This window comes from Branchiostoma lanceolatum, chromosome 3 (assembly GCF_035083965.1).
Source record: "Branchiostoma lanceolatum isolate klBraLanc5 chromosome 3, klBraLanc5.hap2, whole genome shotgun sequence".
NCBI classification, from domain to species: Eukaryota; Metazoa; Chordata; class Leptocardii; order Amphioxiformes; family Branchiostomatidae; genus Branchiostoma; species Branchiostoma lanceolatum.
In genome coordinates, this window is record NC_089724.1 from 10,356,022 (window position 1) to 10,375,203 (window position 19,182).

At 40.8% G+C, this 19,182-nt stretch overlaps 1 protein-coding gene across 3 annotated transcripts; it reads left to right on the forward strand.

Annotated features, from left to right (window-relative positions):
- The first annotated feature begins 267 nt into the window (after positions 1 to 267).
- On the forward strand, positions 268 to 17,938 carry LOC136430159 (mucin-like protein). 3 transcript variants are annotated; one of them, XM_066420490.1, is made up of 14 exons: positions 268 to 735; positions 8,377 to 8,442; positions 8,968 to 8,985; positions 9,267 to 9,437; positions 9,720 to 9,965; positions 10,201 to 10,332; positions 10,782 to 10,976; positions 12,040 to 12,167; positions 12,525 to 12,648; positions 13,222 to 13,429; positions 14,110 to 14,276; positions 14,584 to 14,727; positions 15,178 to 15,346; positions 15,699 to 17,938. In XM_066420490.1, the coding sequence occupies exons 1-14, from the start codon at positions 675 to 677 to the stop codon at positions 15,934 to 15,936; spliced, it is 2,067 nt and encodes a 688-aa protein (XP_066276587.1). In that variant the 5' UTR covers positions 268 to 674; the 3' UTR covers positions 15,937 to 17,938. The 3 variants fall into 3 exon arrangements, with proteins under 3 accessions (XP_066276587.1, XP_066276588.1, XP_066276589.1); XM_066420491.1 differs by having other exon boundaries at positions 269 to 726; XM_066420492.1 differs by lacking the exon at positions 268 to 735 and having other exon boundaries at positions 8,419 to 8,530.
- The last annotated feature ends 1,244 nt before the right edge of the window (positions 17,939 to 19,182 follow it).

A 19,182-nucleotide genomic window follows, 5' to 3' on the forward strand; every position in this document is an offset into this window, starting at 1 on the left:
TTCTACTTTGTCTCTTTTTTTTTGTCTCGCTAACACAACGTTGGCGAGACAAAAGAAAAAAAATGCCAAAGTAAAAAGCCCGACAAAAACGCCTAAAAGCACGTCAAAAACCTGCCGGAACCCATCCTCTACTTGGAGAGTATGATTTTGTGCACTCTGCGGAGTAAGCTGGTCATGATTAAAGGCGAGGTTTACCGTTAAGTGCGGTCGTCACACCGCCGGCTGGGCGTTCCAAGTCGCGGCCCCGTGTGTGTAAACAGACCGTTCTTGAGTCGGACTTCGGCTGAGTGTACCCCTAGTGTACTTGGAAGCGTGTGTGTAAACCCAGCCTTCTAAACATATGTGGATTTCCTGTTTTGTTCTGAACATCATAAGAAGCGAATTTGCAAACATTGAATCAGATTAGAAAAACCGTAAAACCAGTCAAATGTGTGAGTTTAAACAACGAGTTTGCAAAAGAAGACAGACGACTCCAATGGAATGCCTAAGGGTCTTTATGTGTCGTCATCGACAATTGTATGAGACAAAACTGGTTTTGATCCTATTTTAAGCATACAACGCCACATGTTTATAAGGCGATTCAGTCATAGCCTTGAACATATTTTCATAAGTCGCGCTGTTCTGAGATAGTGAAGACGTTTTGCGGGATCGAGAAAAAGTGAAGATAAGTCGTGATGCTGAAGACGTCTGTCTGGGCGTGGGTTGTTCTCCTCGCAGCCATTGGAGGTAAGGACTGTACGTCTAAAAAGTAGTTATCTTGGTATAAATAGAGAATACAACACGGTGTATACCAGCCTTCCCGCGGGTCGGATCGCTGGAAGGTCGGGGGGCGATCGGACCCGCGGAGGGCTGGGACCGAGGGTGATACGAAATGCACCGTGTTGTTGTACTATTTTCATGTCATACTTACATAGTAATATTCTTTATTGCGTTGTTTTATAGAAAATACACATTTCAATGCGAAATGACAAGTTGATATACCGTAAAATACAGACAGGTCCGGAACAGTCGTATCGAACGTTATCACTTTAAGACTTTTGAGTGTTTAGCTGTTTTAGCAGTGTAGCGTTCAGCAGACCACGTTTACCGAAGATGTGTTTTTGCTTAACAAAAGTTGACACAAGGCTTAGGCTAACCCAGTTCGTGAATTTACCCTTGACGCGCATGATATTTTACTGCCCTATGTCGACGAAAACGAATCACACTCGACCCTTTGCCTTTAAGCCGTTTGCATAAAAAACTAGCGCTAGTGATAGTAATATTTAAAAAAAACTAATTTAAGTTCCGAAGATTTATTGTGCTTCCAGATGTACTCGGGCGACACGATAACAACTTGAAAAGATTGTTGTGCTTTGTTAGAATCTAACAGCCTCCGTGGGTTGCTGGAAAAATTGTAGGTATTGCCCAAATAATATACCAGAGTAAAATGCTAGAGTATCTACGTACCCGTACGTCCACAGTCACCATTTGCAACCCGCGCAACTCTTGGAGTGTGGCGAAGACTAGCGCTTTGCTGCTACGTCGACTCAGAGGCGTCCACTTGATCGAATTGAGCCACCATATGTCACCATATTCGCGCACTAGGCAGCTCATGAGGCCAATTTATAGTATCTATTCAAGAACCATTATATAGTAGTCAAATGGGGACAATTTGGCTTTCCATGTCAGTGTATTGCTCCAATGATTTCTTGCCCAACCTCGCCCAACCTTATTAAGTTTTGCCCATCCACAGAAAATCTCATCATGCAAGTTCATTATCCATTATTTAAGTTTTTGCCTAGCAACAAAAGAAGTCTAAACATGGCGGATTCATGTAGTTTTGCCTAGCCACAATAAAATGTTTGAACGTCGAGTATTTAAGTTGGCGTCTACACCACAGGTAAACTGTGCACGGTGGCTTGTTTGAACAGCAGTCTTTGCAAATACTAGTACCAAGTGGTGGAAGGTCTTCTGTTTGTCGTAATAGATTGTAATCTACAACCATGACCAACTCGTGTGCTGAATGAGTTGTAATAGAGCGGGCTGTTGACAAGTGGCGGTGGTTTTGCTTCTTTTCTTTTTCCGTTAATATATGGATCGTGCGGTAATTTGGCCTTAACTCTCGTAGCATTATCTGTTTATTTTGACCTCAATCGCGATCGTTTCCCCAACCTGACCCAGCCTCCCATCATAATCATCTCAGCCTTTGCCAGGTCCCCCCGGACTGGCGAGAGACGACGTCCTTGTGCATATACACTGGCCGTTTATCTGTATTTTGCTAGTTTCTTATCCTTGGTATAGCCTGTTGGCCTTTCTCATCAGACCAGCGCTAATGAAATTTTCTCAATCACTCACGTGTATTTGATTTCTTCATTCTAATACGTTCATTTGACGTACTGATACCCCCATTCCACTTGGACGGTGCTCTCACCGCGCTCTCACGGCGACCTAAAATGAGCCAGAGCGCCGTGAGAGCGCCGAACTCCTGGGAAAAGTGCTCTAGTGGAATCTTTACGGCGACCCTTGCACGCTCTCATTGCGACCAAAATGTCAAATGTCAGCAACTTTGTATGAGCGACCCGATTTCACAGATCACTCAACGAATTCAGGAGATAAAGAAAGATTTTTAAAAAACACGCTTTGTGTGCTTTGTTGTCTTTACCTCTTGCATCATATTTGAATGATAAAATCAAAGGGAAACTTTACAGATACAAGTTTGGTTAACGTTGCTGCACGGTCGCTCAGTGTGTGTCTTAAGTTATATATATATATATATATATATATGTTCAACTTGTTTTTTCTGTGTTGTCTGTCATGTAAACTGTTTGCAATAAATATCTTTTATCATTCTACGTTATAATAGAAACGTAAATCAAAGAACACTTTTGGACCACTGACAATAAAAATTCAATGGAATTCAATTTGAATGGAAGCAAGTACATGTAGTTATTCGTCAATTAGTATTACCTATGAGCAAAACTATGATTTGACCACAAAATTCCCAGAAATTCAAGAAACATCACTTCAAGAATAAAATTTGTTTGCACTACAGTTAAAACCCCTGTCACACTTGTGCGTGTACACAAGTCCGCATGAGTTGCGTATTAACAGGTTTCTGGTTTAGATTAAGTTTGCAGCCGAAGTAGTCATTTCTTTGGTTCGATAAGCAGGCTACACAACGGTGGGTCAAAGTGAAAAACAACTTCTTCCCCTCAAACTTTACTTAAACCAAAGAAGTGTTGATGCGCAAGTCATACGCACTTGAATATAGTTATATACGCACAAGTATGACAGGGCCCTAAGACCCTCAATCCTCGTAGAGCGCTCGCTGCGATCCTTGAGCGCTCGTTGCGGCCCTTTGATCCCACCTTGGGTGCTCTCACGGCGCTCACCGCGCACTCATGGCGCTCTCACGGCGCTCACCGCGCTCGCTGCGCGCTCTCTCGGCGCTCTCACGGCGCTCTTTTTTTGATCGCCATCCTCGGCGCTCTCACGGCGACTGTTTTGGACGCACATGGCGCACATGGCGCTCTCGCCGCGCTCCCTCCGCGCTCCCACGGCGCTCTCGCTGCGCTCTCGGCGCTCTCACGGCGCTCTGGTCAAATTGAGGTCACCGTGAGAGCGCGGCGAGAGCGCCGTCCCAGTGGAATGGGGGCATTAGGGCCCTGTCACACTTGTGCGTTTATTCATGTGCGCATGAGTTGCGCATTAACATTTCTTAGGTTTAAGGAAATTTTGCGGGGAAGAAGTTGTTTTCTGCGTTGACCCACGGTTCTGCAGGCTAGTTATCAGGTGTGACAGGGCCCTTAGTGACAATACTTGATGTAGAAAAGTATAATTTCCAACCCGTGTGTATTCAATAGTATGGCTTCTCCATTCCCACATTCTTCATCCCTCCCCCAAAATATACTTCAGAGGCGCAGGGTACGTGGTCAACTAACATGTCACTAGGAACCCTTTGAAATTCGTTGATGTGTTCATTTATGATGACAAATGTCAGATGACGTGCTAATAATTATGTGTCATTTTGTTCCCATTGTTCAAAAGAGCGTGCGTAGGAGCCCAAAGTTCAGAATGTGACCAACGTGACCCGCTGGTAAATTGGTGTTATTACCTGCAAACGTCGAGTCACGCAACCTTCTAGATTCTTATCTTCAAGATAGCAAATGAACAAATAAAACGGTTCTGTTAAATGCGTTGGTCATATGGCACATTCTAACAACGCAGCGGGTACCATGCACATTGTAAATGTACCGTAAGTTTGGTGAAGCTTTGAACTTCTGTATTGTTGCAAGACCGAACATGACGATGATAAAATCGGTATGTGATGCGACAATACGTTTCGTACTTCCGCTTAGAATACAATGGCTGCCTGTACATAATGTTGAATGAACCCAGGTTTTTAGGCGTTACCAGGTTACAAGGGTCGCATGTCAAATTAAGTGATATTCAAAACGACCTCTACCAGATGCACACCTGGACATGATAACACATACGTGCGTATTTGCACGTCAAACAACATTTATCTTCATTATGGATGTATGATAAGAAGACATCCATTTGTCATCCACGGTATCCCGTGGCAAATGGTCCCTACCTCCGAAGCCGACTCCCTTAGCATACTATTCACTCTATTTGGCCAATTTCTACTATTTTTCCAGCTATCCACGGGGCCTGGTAGAGACTAGTATGTGCCATGTATATAGTAAATGTACTCTGGTGAACTTTCAAATCACCCCCCTACTGTTATATCGGATCGGATATGTCGATGATAAAATCGGTTTGCGGTGAGACAATACTTTTTGTAAAAAGGGCAGCTACTTAGAACGGCCGCCTGTAACATTATATGAACCATATGTTTTAGGCGTTAACAGGTTACAAGGGTCGCATGTCTAATTAAGTGATATTCAAAACGACCTATTGCAAGATACACATCTGGGCATTATGGCATATTTGCACGTCATACGGCATTCATCTTCATTATGTGTGCAAGATATGAAGAAAACAACAACAATAGGGCCATAGTGTGAACTGCGGAACAAAACATTCCATGGCAACGCTGACTATCATATAAATCCTGAGACCCCGGTGATATTCAACGTACGATATACGTAACGTAACATGACCTATTTACGTGAATTTATGTACCATAAGTTGAAGCCTGAACGCAGGGCGAACATTATAGCGAGCCATCAAGTTCTTGAATTCCCTTTCCAACAATACCAGAGTTCAATGTTGCTTACAAAAGTACCAAAATCTCTGTATCCCATAATAGCGAGTTGTTATACTCCGAAGTATAACATGTTATGGATGTTGTTTTTAAAGATTTGATTTTGCAAGGCTCAGTTGGGAAAAAGTGATGAATCGGCTATGAAAATTAACCATCCGCATGAAGCAGGCGACATCTACTAGGTTCCAGCTGTAAAGTAATCTCCCGAGAAGAAGAAATAACGCAAAGATATCTCCTGATAATCTCATTTCAGGCCAATCGAATATTGTTACCTTCGCCGAGAAGGTTATGCAGAGGGTAGCGTTTGTATGTGTGTGTGTGTGTGTGTGTGTGTGTAATGTACAGCATAACTCGAGAAGGCTTCGATGGATTGTCTTGATATTTGGTAGGTGGGTAGGTCTTGATGAGACTAAGAAATGATTAGATTTTGGGTCCCCTAGCGGCTTGTTACGGTACTGCAGCGGAACTTCCTGTTTCAATATCTCGTGTTCTGGACAAGCTATGGAACTGATTTTTGAGTGGTAGATAGCTCTTTGGACAGGGAGTAAGTGGTATATGTTTTGGCCCCCTAGCGGCTTTTTTGGAACTGCAGGAGCAGGTTTTGGTTCAGACTTTGAAAGGGAATAACTCAAGAAGGGCTTGATGGATGGTTATGATTTTTGGTAAGTAGATAGCTTGAGTGATGATGTACATGATTAGATACTTATTATGCAAATCGGTATCTAATTTGCATAATTGATGAGGAAAGTTTATACATCGGCCAAATTCCACGACAGGACTCTCAAACATGTGACATATGTAACTGAAGAAGAGAGAAATATTAATAGATATCAATTATGCAAATGAATACCTAATTTGCATAATTAATGAGAAAATACTATAACTCAAGATGGGCTTGATGGATGGTAATGATTTTTGGTATGTAGATAGCTTACGTAATGCTTTGTATGATTGGACGATAATTATGCAAATCAGATTTTAATTTGCATAATTAATGAGACAACTTTAAAAACCCGCTGTATTCCATGATATGACTATTGACATATGTGACATTTGTTACTGAGGAATTTTGATAGATAAAAAATATGCAAATGTAGGCCTAATTTGCATAATTAATGAGAAACTACTATAAAACCATACAGGTAAAGGATGGCAATTTCATACTTGTATCATTTGGAAGTTATGTGAATGTGAACATTGTTGAATCAAATTATGGTAATAAGGACCCCATGGCCATTTGCATAATTCATGATAAATGTTACTTTGTTAGCATAACCTTCTTTATTACGCTCATACTTTTGTTTTTTGGGTGAAGAAGATCAACTGGTATGATTTATAATTGATGACAAACACCCCTGATATGTCAGTCATAAAGGTTAAAATCATATGGCGAAGGTATGAGGTCGTGGACCTCTAGTTTGGTATGAGGAAACGTTTGGAAGATAGTTACTGTAAAAGGAATATCTTTAAGTGTTGTTATACCATCTACCTTGCCCTTTGTTACATGGCATTGTATACGCATACACTGTTTACATTTCCATGCATATTCATTACAAAGCATCACTGAATCTTTTGTAATCCCAAATTAAAACCTCATCATAATTCATCATCTCCGAATTACGTAGATGTTTGATCGTATTAACTTTGCACGTGCGTGCGTGCAAATTTTGCCCTACATGGTACATGTACAATTACGTCTAATAACGTACATTTCGTTCACTACAGCTGTACCAACGGTAGATGCAAATGGAGGATCCGGAATGTGTGTGTGTGTGTGTAATGTACAGCATAACTCGAGAAGGCTTCGATGGATTGTCTTGATATTTGGTAGGTGGGTAGGTCTTGATGAGACTAAGAAATGATTAGATTTTGGGTCCCCTAGCGGCTTGTTACGGTACTGCAGCGGAACTTCCTGTTTCAATATCTCGTGTTCTGGACAAGCTATGGAACTGATTTTTGAGTGGTAGATAGCTCTTTGGACAGGGAGTAAGTGGTATATGTTTTGGCCCCCTAGCGGCTTTTTTGGAACTGCAGGAGCAGGTTTTGGTTCAGACTTTGAAAGGGAATAACTCAAGAAGGGCTTGATGGATGGTTATGATTTTTGGTAAGTAGATAGCTTGAGTGATGATGTACATGATTAGATACTTATTATGCAAATCGGTATCTAATTTGCATAATTGATGAGGAAAGTTTATACATCGGCCAAATTCCACGACAGGACTCTCAAACATGTGACATATGTAACTGAAGAAGAGAGAAATATTAATAGATATCAATTATGCAAATGAATACCTAATTTGCATAATTAATGAGAAAATACTATAACTCAAGATGGGCTTGATGGATGGTAATGATTTTTGGTATGTAGATAGCTTACGTAATGCTTTGTATGATTGGACGATAATTATGCAAATCAGATTTTAATTTGCATAATTAATGAGACAACTTTAAAAACCCGCTGTATTCCATGATATGACTATTGACATATGTGACATTTGTTACTGAGGAATTTTGATAGATAAAAAATATGCAAATGTAGGCCTAATTTGCATAATTAATGAGAAACTACTATAAAACCATACAGGTAAAGGATGGCAATTTCATACTTGTATCATTTGGAAGTTATGTGAATGTGAACATTGTTGAATCAAATTATGGTAATAAGGACCCCATGGCCATTTGCATAATTCATGATAAATGTTACTTTGTTAGCATAACCTTCTTTATTACGCTCATACTTTTGTTTTTTGGGTGAAGAAGATCAACTGGTATGATTTATAATTGATGACAAACACCCCTGATATGTCAGTCATAAAGGTTAAAATCATATGGCGAAGGTATGAGGTCGTGGACCTCTAGTTTGGTATGAGGAAACGTTTGGAAGATAGTTACTGTAAAAGGAATATCTTTAAGTGTTGTTATACCATCTACCTTGCCCTTTGTTACATGGCATTGTATACGCATACACTGTTTACATTTCCATGCATATTCATTACAAAGCATCACTGAATCTTTTGTAATCCCAAATTAAAACCTCATCATAATTCATCATCTCCGAATTACGTAGATGTTTGATCGTATTAACTTTGCACGTGCGTGCGTGCAAATTTTGCCCTACATGGTACATGTACAATTACGTCTAATAACGTACATTTCGTTCACTACAGCTGTACCAACGGTAGATGCAAATGGAGGATCCGGAATGCAAACTGATATGATGCCGACGGCCATGAGTATGTGCAGCTTTGTAATATTTATCATCTAAGGCCCCGTTTACACACGCGTTACCAAGTACACTCGGAGCACTGTTACTGGAAATGCGTATGTAAACCCAGCCTTATTGTGCCATTCAATAATTAAGCAGCTGAAACATACACACGGACTGATTAATGCCTCCGACATATCACGCCTCTCATCGGTTTTAGTGAAAGCAATCATAACATATCAACGTTTATCAAATACTTCCCCGTATGCAGCATAGAAGTCAAGGCTGTTATCATTCATATCTATCGCGCCCTTTTTTCTTTCAGACATACATCTAAGACCTAGTCTCTTAACATAACGCAAAGTTTGTTTTATTGAGTAAGGAGTACTAGTGAAGTATTTTGATTTAGTTCAATCATAGCGTCAGGTAATTCTGATGTTGATTCAATAGAAAATCATTTGTTAGTTATGCGGTAATTTCGTGGGTGATGTTGTTTTCAAAACTACAGTCATGGGACTTGCCTTTATGTTTATTCTCTTTGTATATTTTTCAGGTACCATGTGTATGCCAGGTAAGACACGCCATGCGCTATAATGTTATTCTACTAAACCATCAAGTACTTCTGTTCGAAAACATGTCATCCTACAGAGTATCCATTGTCTCCAACATTACATCCATCAGCAGCTAGTAGCAGTTTTATCAATGTTTGAAATTTGCAAGGTACACATTGCGTTTGTCGAAGAAGATTGCGTACCAGTGATAACGTTAGCCGACAAATGTTATACATGTACTATGAATTTGTCATGTTGTTTGGTTTTTGTCAACTTGATTCATTTGTCGTCTTTCTTACAGTTGACGGAGGCTGGTCCGTAACCATTGCCTGGTTCAGGTTCGGTTTTGGGCGTTGGGGCGTCACGGGATGTTTTTTCCGCCGTGTCTGTAACAACCCGACTCCGCAGTGTGGTGGGGCCCCATGTTGGGGAAGGCCAACTTGGTTCCTTTTTCTCATCATCAGATGTCCAAGTTAGTGCGTTTTTCCTTCATAACAAGACATCCTTGTCGGCGAATTCTTTTGTTTCTAGATCTGTTCTTCTTGAAGCATTAGCCCAATGATCATTTCCACGCTGTGAATGGTTGTATTTATTCTCAGTTTTCTCTTGTACATCACAATCAACTGAATATCAACCCAGCTATAAGTAGAATGATGCAAGATACGATGGATGCATCCTCTCTTTTCGAATGGACAAACTCAGGGAAAGATACCCATTAAGTCATGAACGGAATCATTTCTTTTCTTCTCGACAGATGTTGTTGTGATCATCTTCATTTATGGAGATCCACACCTGAAAACCATTGACGGCAAAGACTACACATTTAACGGCCTTGGAGAGTACACGCTGGTTAACGCAGTGGATGGAGAATTTCTCGTCCAAGGCAGGACAAGAAAGGCGATTGGCTCTGACGGATTAGAAACCGACGCCACAGTTCTGAGTGCTGTTGCCGCCAAGACGTCTACTTCGTCTTTTGTTCAAGTCAACCAAGAAGAGGGCGGTAAGACATTTCATGCCAGATGTATGCTGTATTGGAGAGAAAGTACATGCTGCAGTCGCTTTGAATTTGGCCTTTGTTTCCTATTTGAACCACTCTGGCAATCGTATCTAACATTGTGCTTTATTCCTTTAAATCACATTTGGTGATGACCTCTCCTAGATCGGCAGGTTTTATTTTTTGTGATATATTACATTATGTTTATATACTTATTCGTGTCATATGTACATGTCTCCAGAGTTTCGTCTGTATGTTGACGATACATTCACCCCGGAGTTCAATGACCTTGCAGCAGATCAATTCTTAGTTTTTGTTGACGTCATGATCTCCAAAGGAACGAACGGATCTGTTGTGGCTGAGTTCACATCAGGTATTTTATGTTTGAATACATTGTCGAACCTTTCTAGCTTTGCGTTTAAAGGTATCTTCTATGAGGAAAATTCGAAGTGCAAAAGGCTATTGAATGCACCTAGCTCGGGTGTCAATTTGTTTGTATTGCCTATGAGATTGTTATAGCAAGCACGAAGATTTGATATGGAAGCACCATCCAATGTGTAAAAATACTCGGAGTCATCAAAAGTTGTTTGACAATCTATTCCTACACCACGAAGGTCTTGACACACACCAAAGATGTTAAAAGCAACTTTAAAAAGCCCATGATAGTAGAATCTTTCATCCTTTACCTCTATACCTAGCTTTTATGAATGTTTGAAATGTCGGAGATACCAAGTACATAAAGTCATTCCCAAAGACTTGCGATTGACGCTTTAACCAGGTAAACGTGTAAAACATACGAATCCCTACATCTTAACTCCACAGGTGCCAGACTAGAAATTTTTGAGAAGTCTGGGGTCCCTTCTGCGATGGTGCATCTTCCGGAGGACTACATGGGCCAGACAAAAGGGCTAATGGGAGTTTGGAATGGAGACGTGAATGATGACTTCACCCGTCCGGATGGCACGATCCTTAGTCCCAACGCCACTGATGAGGAAATCTACGCATGGGGACAGCTATGTGAGCCCAGTTTCTTCCGTTAAAGCTGCACTATGTAACATTTTGGCGCCAAAAATTGAAAATATTCTTGTGAACAAATCCTAATACAAATGACATGGACAACCACTTTTCAGCATATTACCATCATGAATTCGTTTATTTCTGGCATGTTTGGTGTTTTTGACTGTACAAAAGCAAGCTGCAAAAGTCTGTGACACCACCTCAACCTGAAGCCTAATGTTTGTAAACAACGACTTCCTGCACACTGGCAGGACCCCTGGGTAGGCTAATTACTTAGCGACACTTCAGTGGATCTAGATAACAGCTGATGTTATGAAGATCATCTTCTTCAAAAACACTCATATCTTTTTGAATGAGGATAAAATATGTTAGCCAAGTTTGTAGGGAACTGATAAAGCGGATTTCCCCTGTTCAAAACTGCTACAACTCTGATAAGGACGTTTGGCAGAAACTGTGGTTAACTGTAATCAGGCACCCCACTGGGCAGTTTGGGGTGATAAGCCTGTGTGGCCACACTGCCCCAACTGCCAACTGGCTTTGAAAGTTCAGTTTTTAAACTGGTTTATATGGTGCGATGTTGTTGAAACATTCCTTCCTGAATACTGGTATGTCATTCTACAATGTTTATTCAACACACTTTGTAAAGAAATGGTACAAAAATTGATTTTCTGTAGTGACCAAATCTTACATAGTGCAGCTTTAGCGACTTCTGTAGAATAATGATTTTAACTTGTCGCAATTTCGAGGGTAAAAAAGGCAAAAACATCTTTTTGGCCACAAATTAACAATGTCCAGTTCGGCTGTTTTTGAACTTTCGTCGCGCATGTGAACGTTCACTTACTGAATGCTTTTATCATAATGGTAGATATGAATTGGTAGATCCGGTCTCTTTCAATTGTTGAACAACGATAACCATTAATCGTCACGCAATATATTCCGATATGTCATACTAGTATGTCAATTGATGTGTCTTTTAGTTACAGGTATCTTGCCTCTATCAATGTTACAACTTCTAACGAGATGTTTAATCGCTGATGCAAAGTCCCTGCACTATTTTCAACAGGGGAAGTCACTGAAGCTGAGAGTATCTGCTACTACGGAGACCAGACTTACGCTGACTTCCACAACCAGGATCCGTCCTATCGCCCCATCTTCGAGACGACTTTTGATGATCCTGACTTTGAACAAGAGGTATAAATAGGACGATATACTTCGTTTTCTTAGTGACTAATGTTTCTGATATCTTCAAGTTCAAATTTCACTTGAACTTGTATATAAACATGTACACTAGAACGGAGATTTTAGATATGCTCACAGGGCATTGAGGATTTTATGTGAACTTTTCCAAGTAACAGTCTCCTTTGAAACATGTTACTTTTTGCTATCAAATCTTCAACTACGTATATATACGGAGAAGTCCGTAAACGAAAGTTGATATGAATGTACTTGATTGGAACATTGTTAGAGTCCAATTTGTTTACGATTTATCTGCTAGCAGGATTTATGTATCCAACAATGCCGTCATCTTGATTTTGTTTCCATGGACAGGCATTGGGGGTATGCGGTGACGATAGAGAGTGCTTGTTCGATGCATCCGTTACCGGAAATGTCACGATTGGGAAAGCGACCATGGAGGCCAAAGAGCAAAGCATCAGGATTAGCGAAGAACTTGGTGAATTATAAATCTTTGTGCGGGTAACTCTTATAAGCAGTGTTTGTGATGATTCAAATAGTTCCAAGGAACACTGTGTATCGATGGCCTAATTGCTGTCACAGTAAAACAAATTCTGCAATAGAAATATCAAACAGTCATGGCAATATTCACAGACACATATTCCGTACTTTGTATTGTAAGTGAAGTTATTGCGTTTACCTTTATGGAAGCCTTAAGCTTACAATACAACAACTGCGCTAGGTGCATTAAACCCTTTGACAATGTACGTAGTAGCTGACACCGTTCTTCATTGTGACCTCCATGAAAATGGAGCTCGAGGTGTTGTATTTGGTGTGTGTTTGTTTGCCTGATTTCAATCAAGCCTCCTGTAACCGCTAGCCGCCCTGTAACCGCTCGCCGCCTAGGGACAGAAACCCCCGGACAGCTGGAGTTTGCGTTATACAGACTATGTGTTTGTGTGTGTGTGTGTGTCTGTGTGTGTTTCCGGATATTTGACAGGAACCCACATCCACAGGTTTAAAAGGTATAAAATAGAAGTCACGCAAGCCAATGTTCCCTTCTTTTCTCCAGTGAATTCTCCTCCAATCATCGAAGGCCCCATCAGTCTTGAAATTACTGTTGGAGAGGTCGAGACTTTCTCCTTCAGTGCTACTGACCTGAAGGGCGACCCTGTCACAATAGTTGCGGAAACCCTTCCACCTGGAGCCACCTTTGTGTCTGCCGGCAACACGGCAACAGTCACCTGGAATGTAGTCGATTATGCCGGCCCGGCTATGAGGTAAAGAGGATAATGTACCTGAGCGCGGTAACCGGTTGTTTCGCTACATTGTCAGTTCGCTACAGTCGTTTCGCTACATGACCGAATTTCTTTCGCTACATGGTACAAGTTGTTTTGCTACATGTTGGAAGTCGTTTCGCTACTTTTGAATGTTATTTCTCTCTTGTGTTAGGTACGCAAATAACATTTGCTCTGTTGTGACATAGCTAAGTCAGATTTCATTCATTGACAACTATAGATACGTGCGTGATTTAAGGAATACGATTTCTAATGCTATTAGTCTATCTAGAGAAAAACATTTAGATGTAGCGAAAACGACTTGTACCATTTAGCGAAACGACTTACCATGTAGCGAAACGCACAGTAGAGGATTGACAATATAGCGAAACAACTTGTAACCTACTTGAGCTATTACATTGTGTATTGATGGCCTAATTACTGTCACAGTAAAATGTATTCTGTAATTTCAAAATATCAAACATTGATGGCAATATGCATAGACGCATATTACGTTCGTTGCATTGTAATTAAAGTTATTGCATTTATTTCATGGCAAACTTTTGATACAGTAACTGAGCTGTGTGGATTTAACTCTTTGACAATGCAGTAGTTGGCACCGTTCTTTATTGTGTCTATTCCTTTTCTATTTGCTGTTGATTTACCTGTCTACCTTACATTAGCTTCACCGCGACCAATTCCCGCGGCCAGACTACGCTCTACATCCCACAAGTCAACTTGTGCAAGTGCCAAAACACTGGCGTCTGTGACTTCGGCACTCTGGCTGACGGGGAGGATGAAGACGGGGATCTGCGTGTCGTCGCCTGCCATTGCTCACCTTACCACACAGGTAGGACCTTTTTCTGCAACTTATCATTTTTTAGCATAAGGTCTTACGTTTCAATATCGCCAGGTTGTTCTCTACGTTGACCTTGCCCAGTCGACTAGTCGTTGATATTAAATGGTATGTAGTAATGAGTCATACTTGTATTCCTTTTGACTGACTGACTTTTCGGGTTTAGCTTTTCGGATTTAACTTTTCCAGACGATTAGACCTCGAGGATGAATCCCAACATCCAACAAGTTTCTAAAGGATATTATCCTTATTAACTTATCGACACGTATATAACACTAAAAGTTTTACAAATTTCTTCCAGGTCAGTTCTGCGAAGACTTCGATGAGTGCGCGGCAGGCACAGACGATTGTGGACAAAACGCCGTGTGTGTGAACGATTTTGGAGGATACCACTGTGAATGCAAGCCTGGCTATTACCCCAATCCTGATGGCAAGTCCTGCCGAGGTAAGGCGACAAAACGTAAAGGGACCACGAACATTTTTGCATTTATACTAAAAACCAAAAAACCACCTGTGCCCGTTTGGTCGATAAATCAACATGCATGTGTGACTGTCTGATAACGCTTACCTGCACAATGACCTCATGACAGAAACGTGTGTGTTTGGAGCCATGGCTTGCAGATCTATGATGATTAACTGAAAAATAGGAATAAAAGAATAAGAAGCATTCAAGATGCCAATTTTCCATTCACGGCTGTTATACTGAGGCTGGTCAATGATTGCTTTCTTGGTACACAATTTGTTTTTGTTTGTCTGTTTGTATTTGGAACAGGCCAGATTCTATTCCAGCCAATTATTGGGTGGTCATGGTAACCCGTAAATAGATTATTAAGAGAGAAAGTCAAATGACGTTGTGTTTTCAGTGATCAAGGAATCTTGTTATGTCTGTCTCTAGAATGCCCCTATGGATACAGGGCACACAAGGATAACTGCTACCGCTTCTGGGGCGGGAAAAACGCTAAGACCTACAGCGGTGCCAGACAGGTCTGCCAGAAGAACGGAGGAGACATCTACATGTGGAAGAGTGCTGCTGCTGTCGCTAGACTCAAGAGGAAACTCATCAGGTTAGAAACTGTGCATGGCTCCGTGTTTTAGAAAGAATATGACAACTCGTCGAAAGCAATTTTTCGTAGGAAATTGATAGCAACCGAAAGCTACGGTTTCCGGAGGGATTGATTGGACTTAAGAAGAACATAAATATATACATCTTGACATGGATAAGCTAAGGGACACTTGAAAGAAATATTTTCACGTAACTGGTGAAACACCATCAACATTATTTGAGTGAATCAGCAAGGAATTCAGGTCTTGGAGTGGTAACGTGCCCCCTCAACCTACAACTGTAAAACGAGTGATTTAAAAAAACATAAACAAGAAGCGCTATACAACTGGATGACCTGTACATGTCGATTTCAGCGATGGCGCCCCAAGTGTGTGGATAGGCCTGAGTGATGAGGACCTGGAGGGAACCTGGATCTGGGCTAACGGGATGGTTTTGGGCGGAAGCGACTTCACCGACTGGTCTCCCGACCCGCCGCGCAACACGGATAAGAAGGACTGCGCCGTCGCACGGAAGGTCCACCGGTACCGCTGGAAGGCCGTGCCCTGCAGCTACAGGAGGGCCTTCATCTGTCGCTCTCCACGGGCTCCGTAAGAAAGGCGTGTCGACATTGTCAACATCTGTTTTGTTTACAGTCTTCTTGTCTGTGAACAGGATGAAATCATAATGTCATCAATTGATTTCTATTCATACTTTTTTCTGTAGGTCGGCCTTTTCTTGTAGCTATGCGTTTGCATAAATGATGACATTTTGAAACATACCTGGATTGGGATTCAGAATAATGGATTTCTGTATGGAAAACTTTCGGATACAATTAGTGCATTTAGGAAACCATATCCCGTAATAAGTAAAACGTGGCCTGGATCAGTAAGACTTTAGTAGCTACACATTTTCAATTCACTGTTTTCGTTTTTTTTGGTGGTATGAAGACTCTAACTGTACACCACAAAGAATTAAATCTGACAGCTGAGTAAAAACTGTAAGCTACACTGATGTAGTCTTCTTAGACCTCTTAGACCTAGACTGCCTTTTGTTCCTTATGAAATTACCAACTCATCGAGGTACAACCTCTACTTTGATTTGATTTTGTTCTTTGATATTTTCTTTATATTAGAGACTCGAACATTGTTACCCAGACATATGGTGATGATAGCTCATCTCCAAGCAGATGTAGGATCCGTCTCCGTCTATTCCTCTTCTTTCTCCTCCTCCTCCTCTTCTTTCTCCTCCTCCTCCTCCTCCTCCTCCTCCTCCTCCTCCTCCTCCTCCTCCTCCTCCTCCTCCTCCTCCTTCTCCTTCTCCACCTTCTCTTCTCCCCTACTTCTCATACTCCGTCTTCTTCTCCTCCTCGTTCTCCTTCTTCTATTCCCTCCTCTACTTTCTTCTCCTTTCTTTTTCTTGTTCTTCTTTTTCTTGACCTCCTCCTTCGTCTTTACTGAACTACTCTTTACTTAGTCTCACTGTGTGTTAAAAGATCCTACTTTTGCTTTGAGATCAATGATAGTCAGCTGGTCTGTTCTGTCCTTTCGATGACTCAAATATTGACCTATTCACCGCGCATATTGTATTGTTTTGCTGATCCATAGAAATACAGGATAGTCACCCTGCCACAGCGGTGCTTTCCGCGGTACTAGTATACTTTCAATTGTTTGAATTAGTGTAGACCATTATACTAATTCAAACAATTGAAAGTATAAATTGGTGTATATCCGAAAATGATTTCATCAGGTTGGTAGAAAATAGGATATGGGAGATTCTTTATACACAACCAGGTATTGATCTCACCTGCTAACGTTTCGATGTCTATCAGACACCTTCTTCCGAGCTTCTGACTGGAGTACTGCTTTTCACCGCTATAAGTAGCCGATGTAGGTGTAGGTGAAAAGCAGTACTCCAGTCAGAAGCTCTGAAGAAGGTGTCTGATAGACATCGAAACGTTAGCAGGTGAGATCAATACCTGGATGTGTATAAAGAATCTCCCATATCCTAAATTGGTGTATAGATTTGGTGTAGGATTAGAAACATCATACATATGTAGAGATGATCCTATAGCTAGATCTAAGACACAAAGTGTTGTTATTGCATATGAACTTAGCACATACTCGGCATATTTGATCGATAGGTGAAAGGTTATAAGCATCATATATTCTAGATTGAGGATAAAAGGTAAACTGATATAGTTACTACAGAATGACTAAGCACATAGTCTGTACATGTATACTCGCTTGGTATGTCTGATAGATGTACGATTAGAAGCATAATATTGTAGAGATCACTAGTTCTAGCAAAGATTTGGGATAAAACGTAATAAACTTTCACAACTTATGATGTAACTGGATTCAGACTTAGGATGACATCGTGTAGTGAACTAAACATAAAGTCGGTGTATATGCAAGTAGAAGTAAGTATAGAAAGTATAGCACATATGCAAGTTAGTGCATAAGTGCATACTGTCTATAACCAATAACCTATATATAACTAAAGGGTGGCATGAATGGAACTACATTTACTGCTTTGCGCTGCTTTCCAAAGACGTTGGAATCTTTCGGAGATTTGGTTTCTGGTATCTGCAATAAATCCTTTAAAAAAACACAAATGCTGTGTTTGTTTCTTTACTTTTGTTTTGTTTTCTGTTTCTTTAACTTAATTTCTCTCTTTAGATGACTCGCGACGAACAACTATGGAAATACATTGTCAAATTAGTGTTACTTTTGTAAATTGAATATTCCATTGTTCCATTATGTCCTTGACCAGAGAATAATGACGAATTTATATCTTTATAGCAGTAACAAAATGTTGTAGTTACACCCAGGACAGTAACGTGAATAATTTTATGAATGCCTATGCGTGCAGCTTATGTAATATGCAAATCCTTAAACAAAACGTAGAATCACTTCATCTTCCACGATTCCCACTGATTTGCAGACAGTCTTCCCTAAAACTGCGAATCTATCAATTTCCGGAGAATAGCATACGGTCAAGAAAATCTCCGGTGTTCTTAGCTTGGTCAATTACGCCCCCTAGTGACCCGATCACGACAAGGCAGCCCATCGTGCAGGGATTCGTGTTCTTCCAGTCAGACAATTACACTAAAATGTTTAACATTGAGATAATTAGGCATCCTATTACTTAAATCTCGCTCAGATCTCGTCACGACTGGTAAGATTCACTACGTAGCGAGAGATACATGTTTTGGTGAAAGGTTACAGGGGACATGAGGTCATTCTTACCGACTGGAGGCGACAATTTTTGACGAGAACACAGGGTGTCCGAGCGACGTTTGAGGAAACCAACGCCCTGACGTCACCTAGTAGGATTGTGATTTGGTGGGAGCGCAGCTAAAAATGGCGCGAAATTCAAATTGCTCATCAGTGTGATCAATTATTTAGAGTTTTAACAGAACTAACCAGTACGAACTTTCACCCTCAAAAATAATTCAAGGAACTGGAAAAGTTTTGTTAACGGCATTGTAAGTCATGCACATGTTATTTGTAACATACGATTTGACTCAGTTGCTTGACTAAGTAACTTGTGTATTGAGTATCATTATCTGAATGCCTAATTTTTAATCTATCGACGAACTTTCACATTTTATGTGTTTTTGTGATACCACCTGATTTGATCTTAATGGATACCACTCTATTGGTATTAGAACTCCCCAAGCAGAGGTTGATTGGGGAAACTGTGGCTTCTCATATGCCCCATTTTCTTTCCGCGCTCCCGAGGAAAGAAAGAGAAAAGAAAACAAGGCATATGAGTAGAAGGTCACAATTTCCCCCAACAACCTCTGCTTGGAGAGCAATTTATCAGGACTGTAATCATGCAATTTTTGTAATGTTT

Excerpts from the sequence above, each read along its gene's own strand:
- LOC136430159 (XM_066420490.1), top strand. The coding sequence starts at position 675 with ATGCTGAAGACGTCTGTCTGGGCGTGGGTTGTTCTCCTCGCAGCCATT. Across the intron at positions 9,438-9,719 it reads TCTCATCATCAGATGTCCAA|ATGTTGTTGTGATCATCTTC; the intron begins GTTAGTGCGTTT and ends TCTTCTCGACAG. Across the intron at positions 14,277-14,583 it reads TTGCTCACCTTACCACACAG|GTCAGTTCTGCGAAGACTTC; the intron begins GTAGGACCTTTT and ends AATTTCTTCCAG.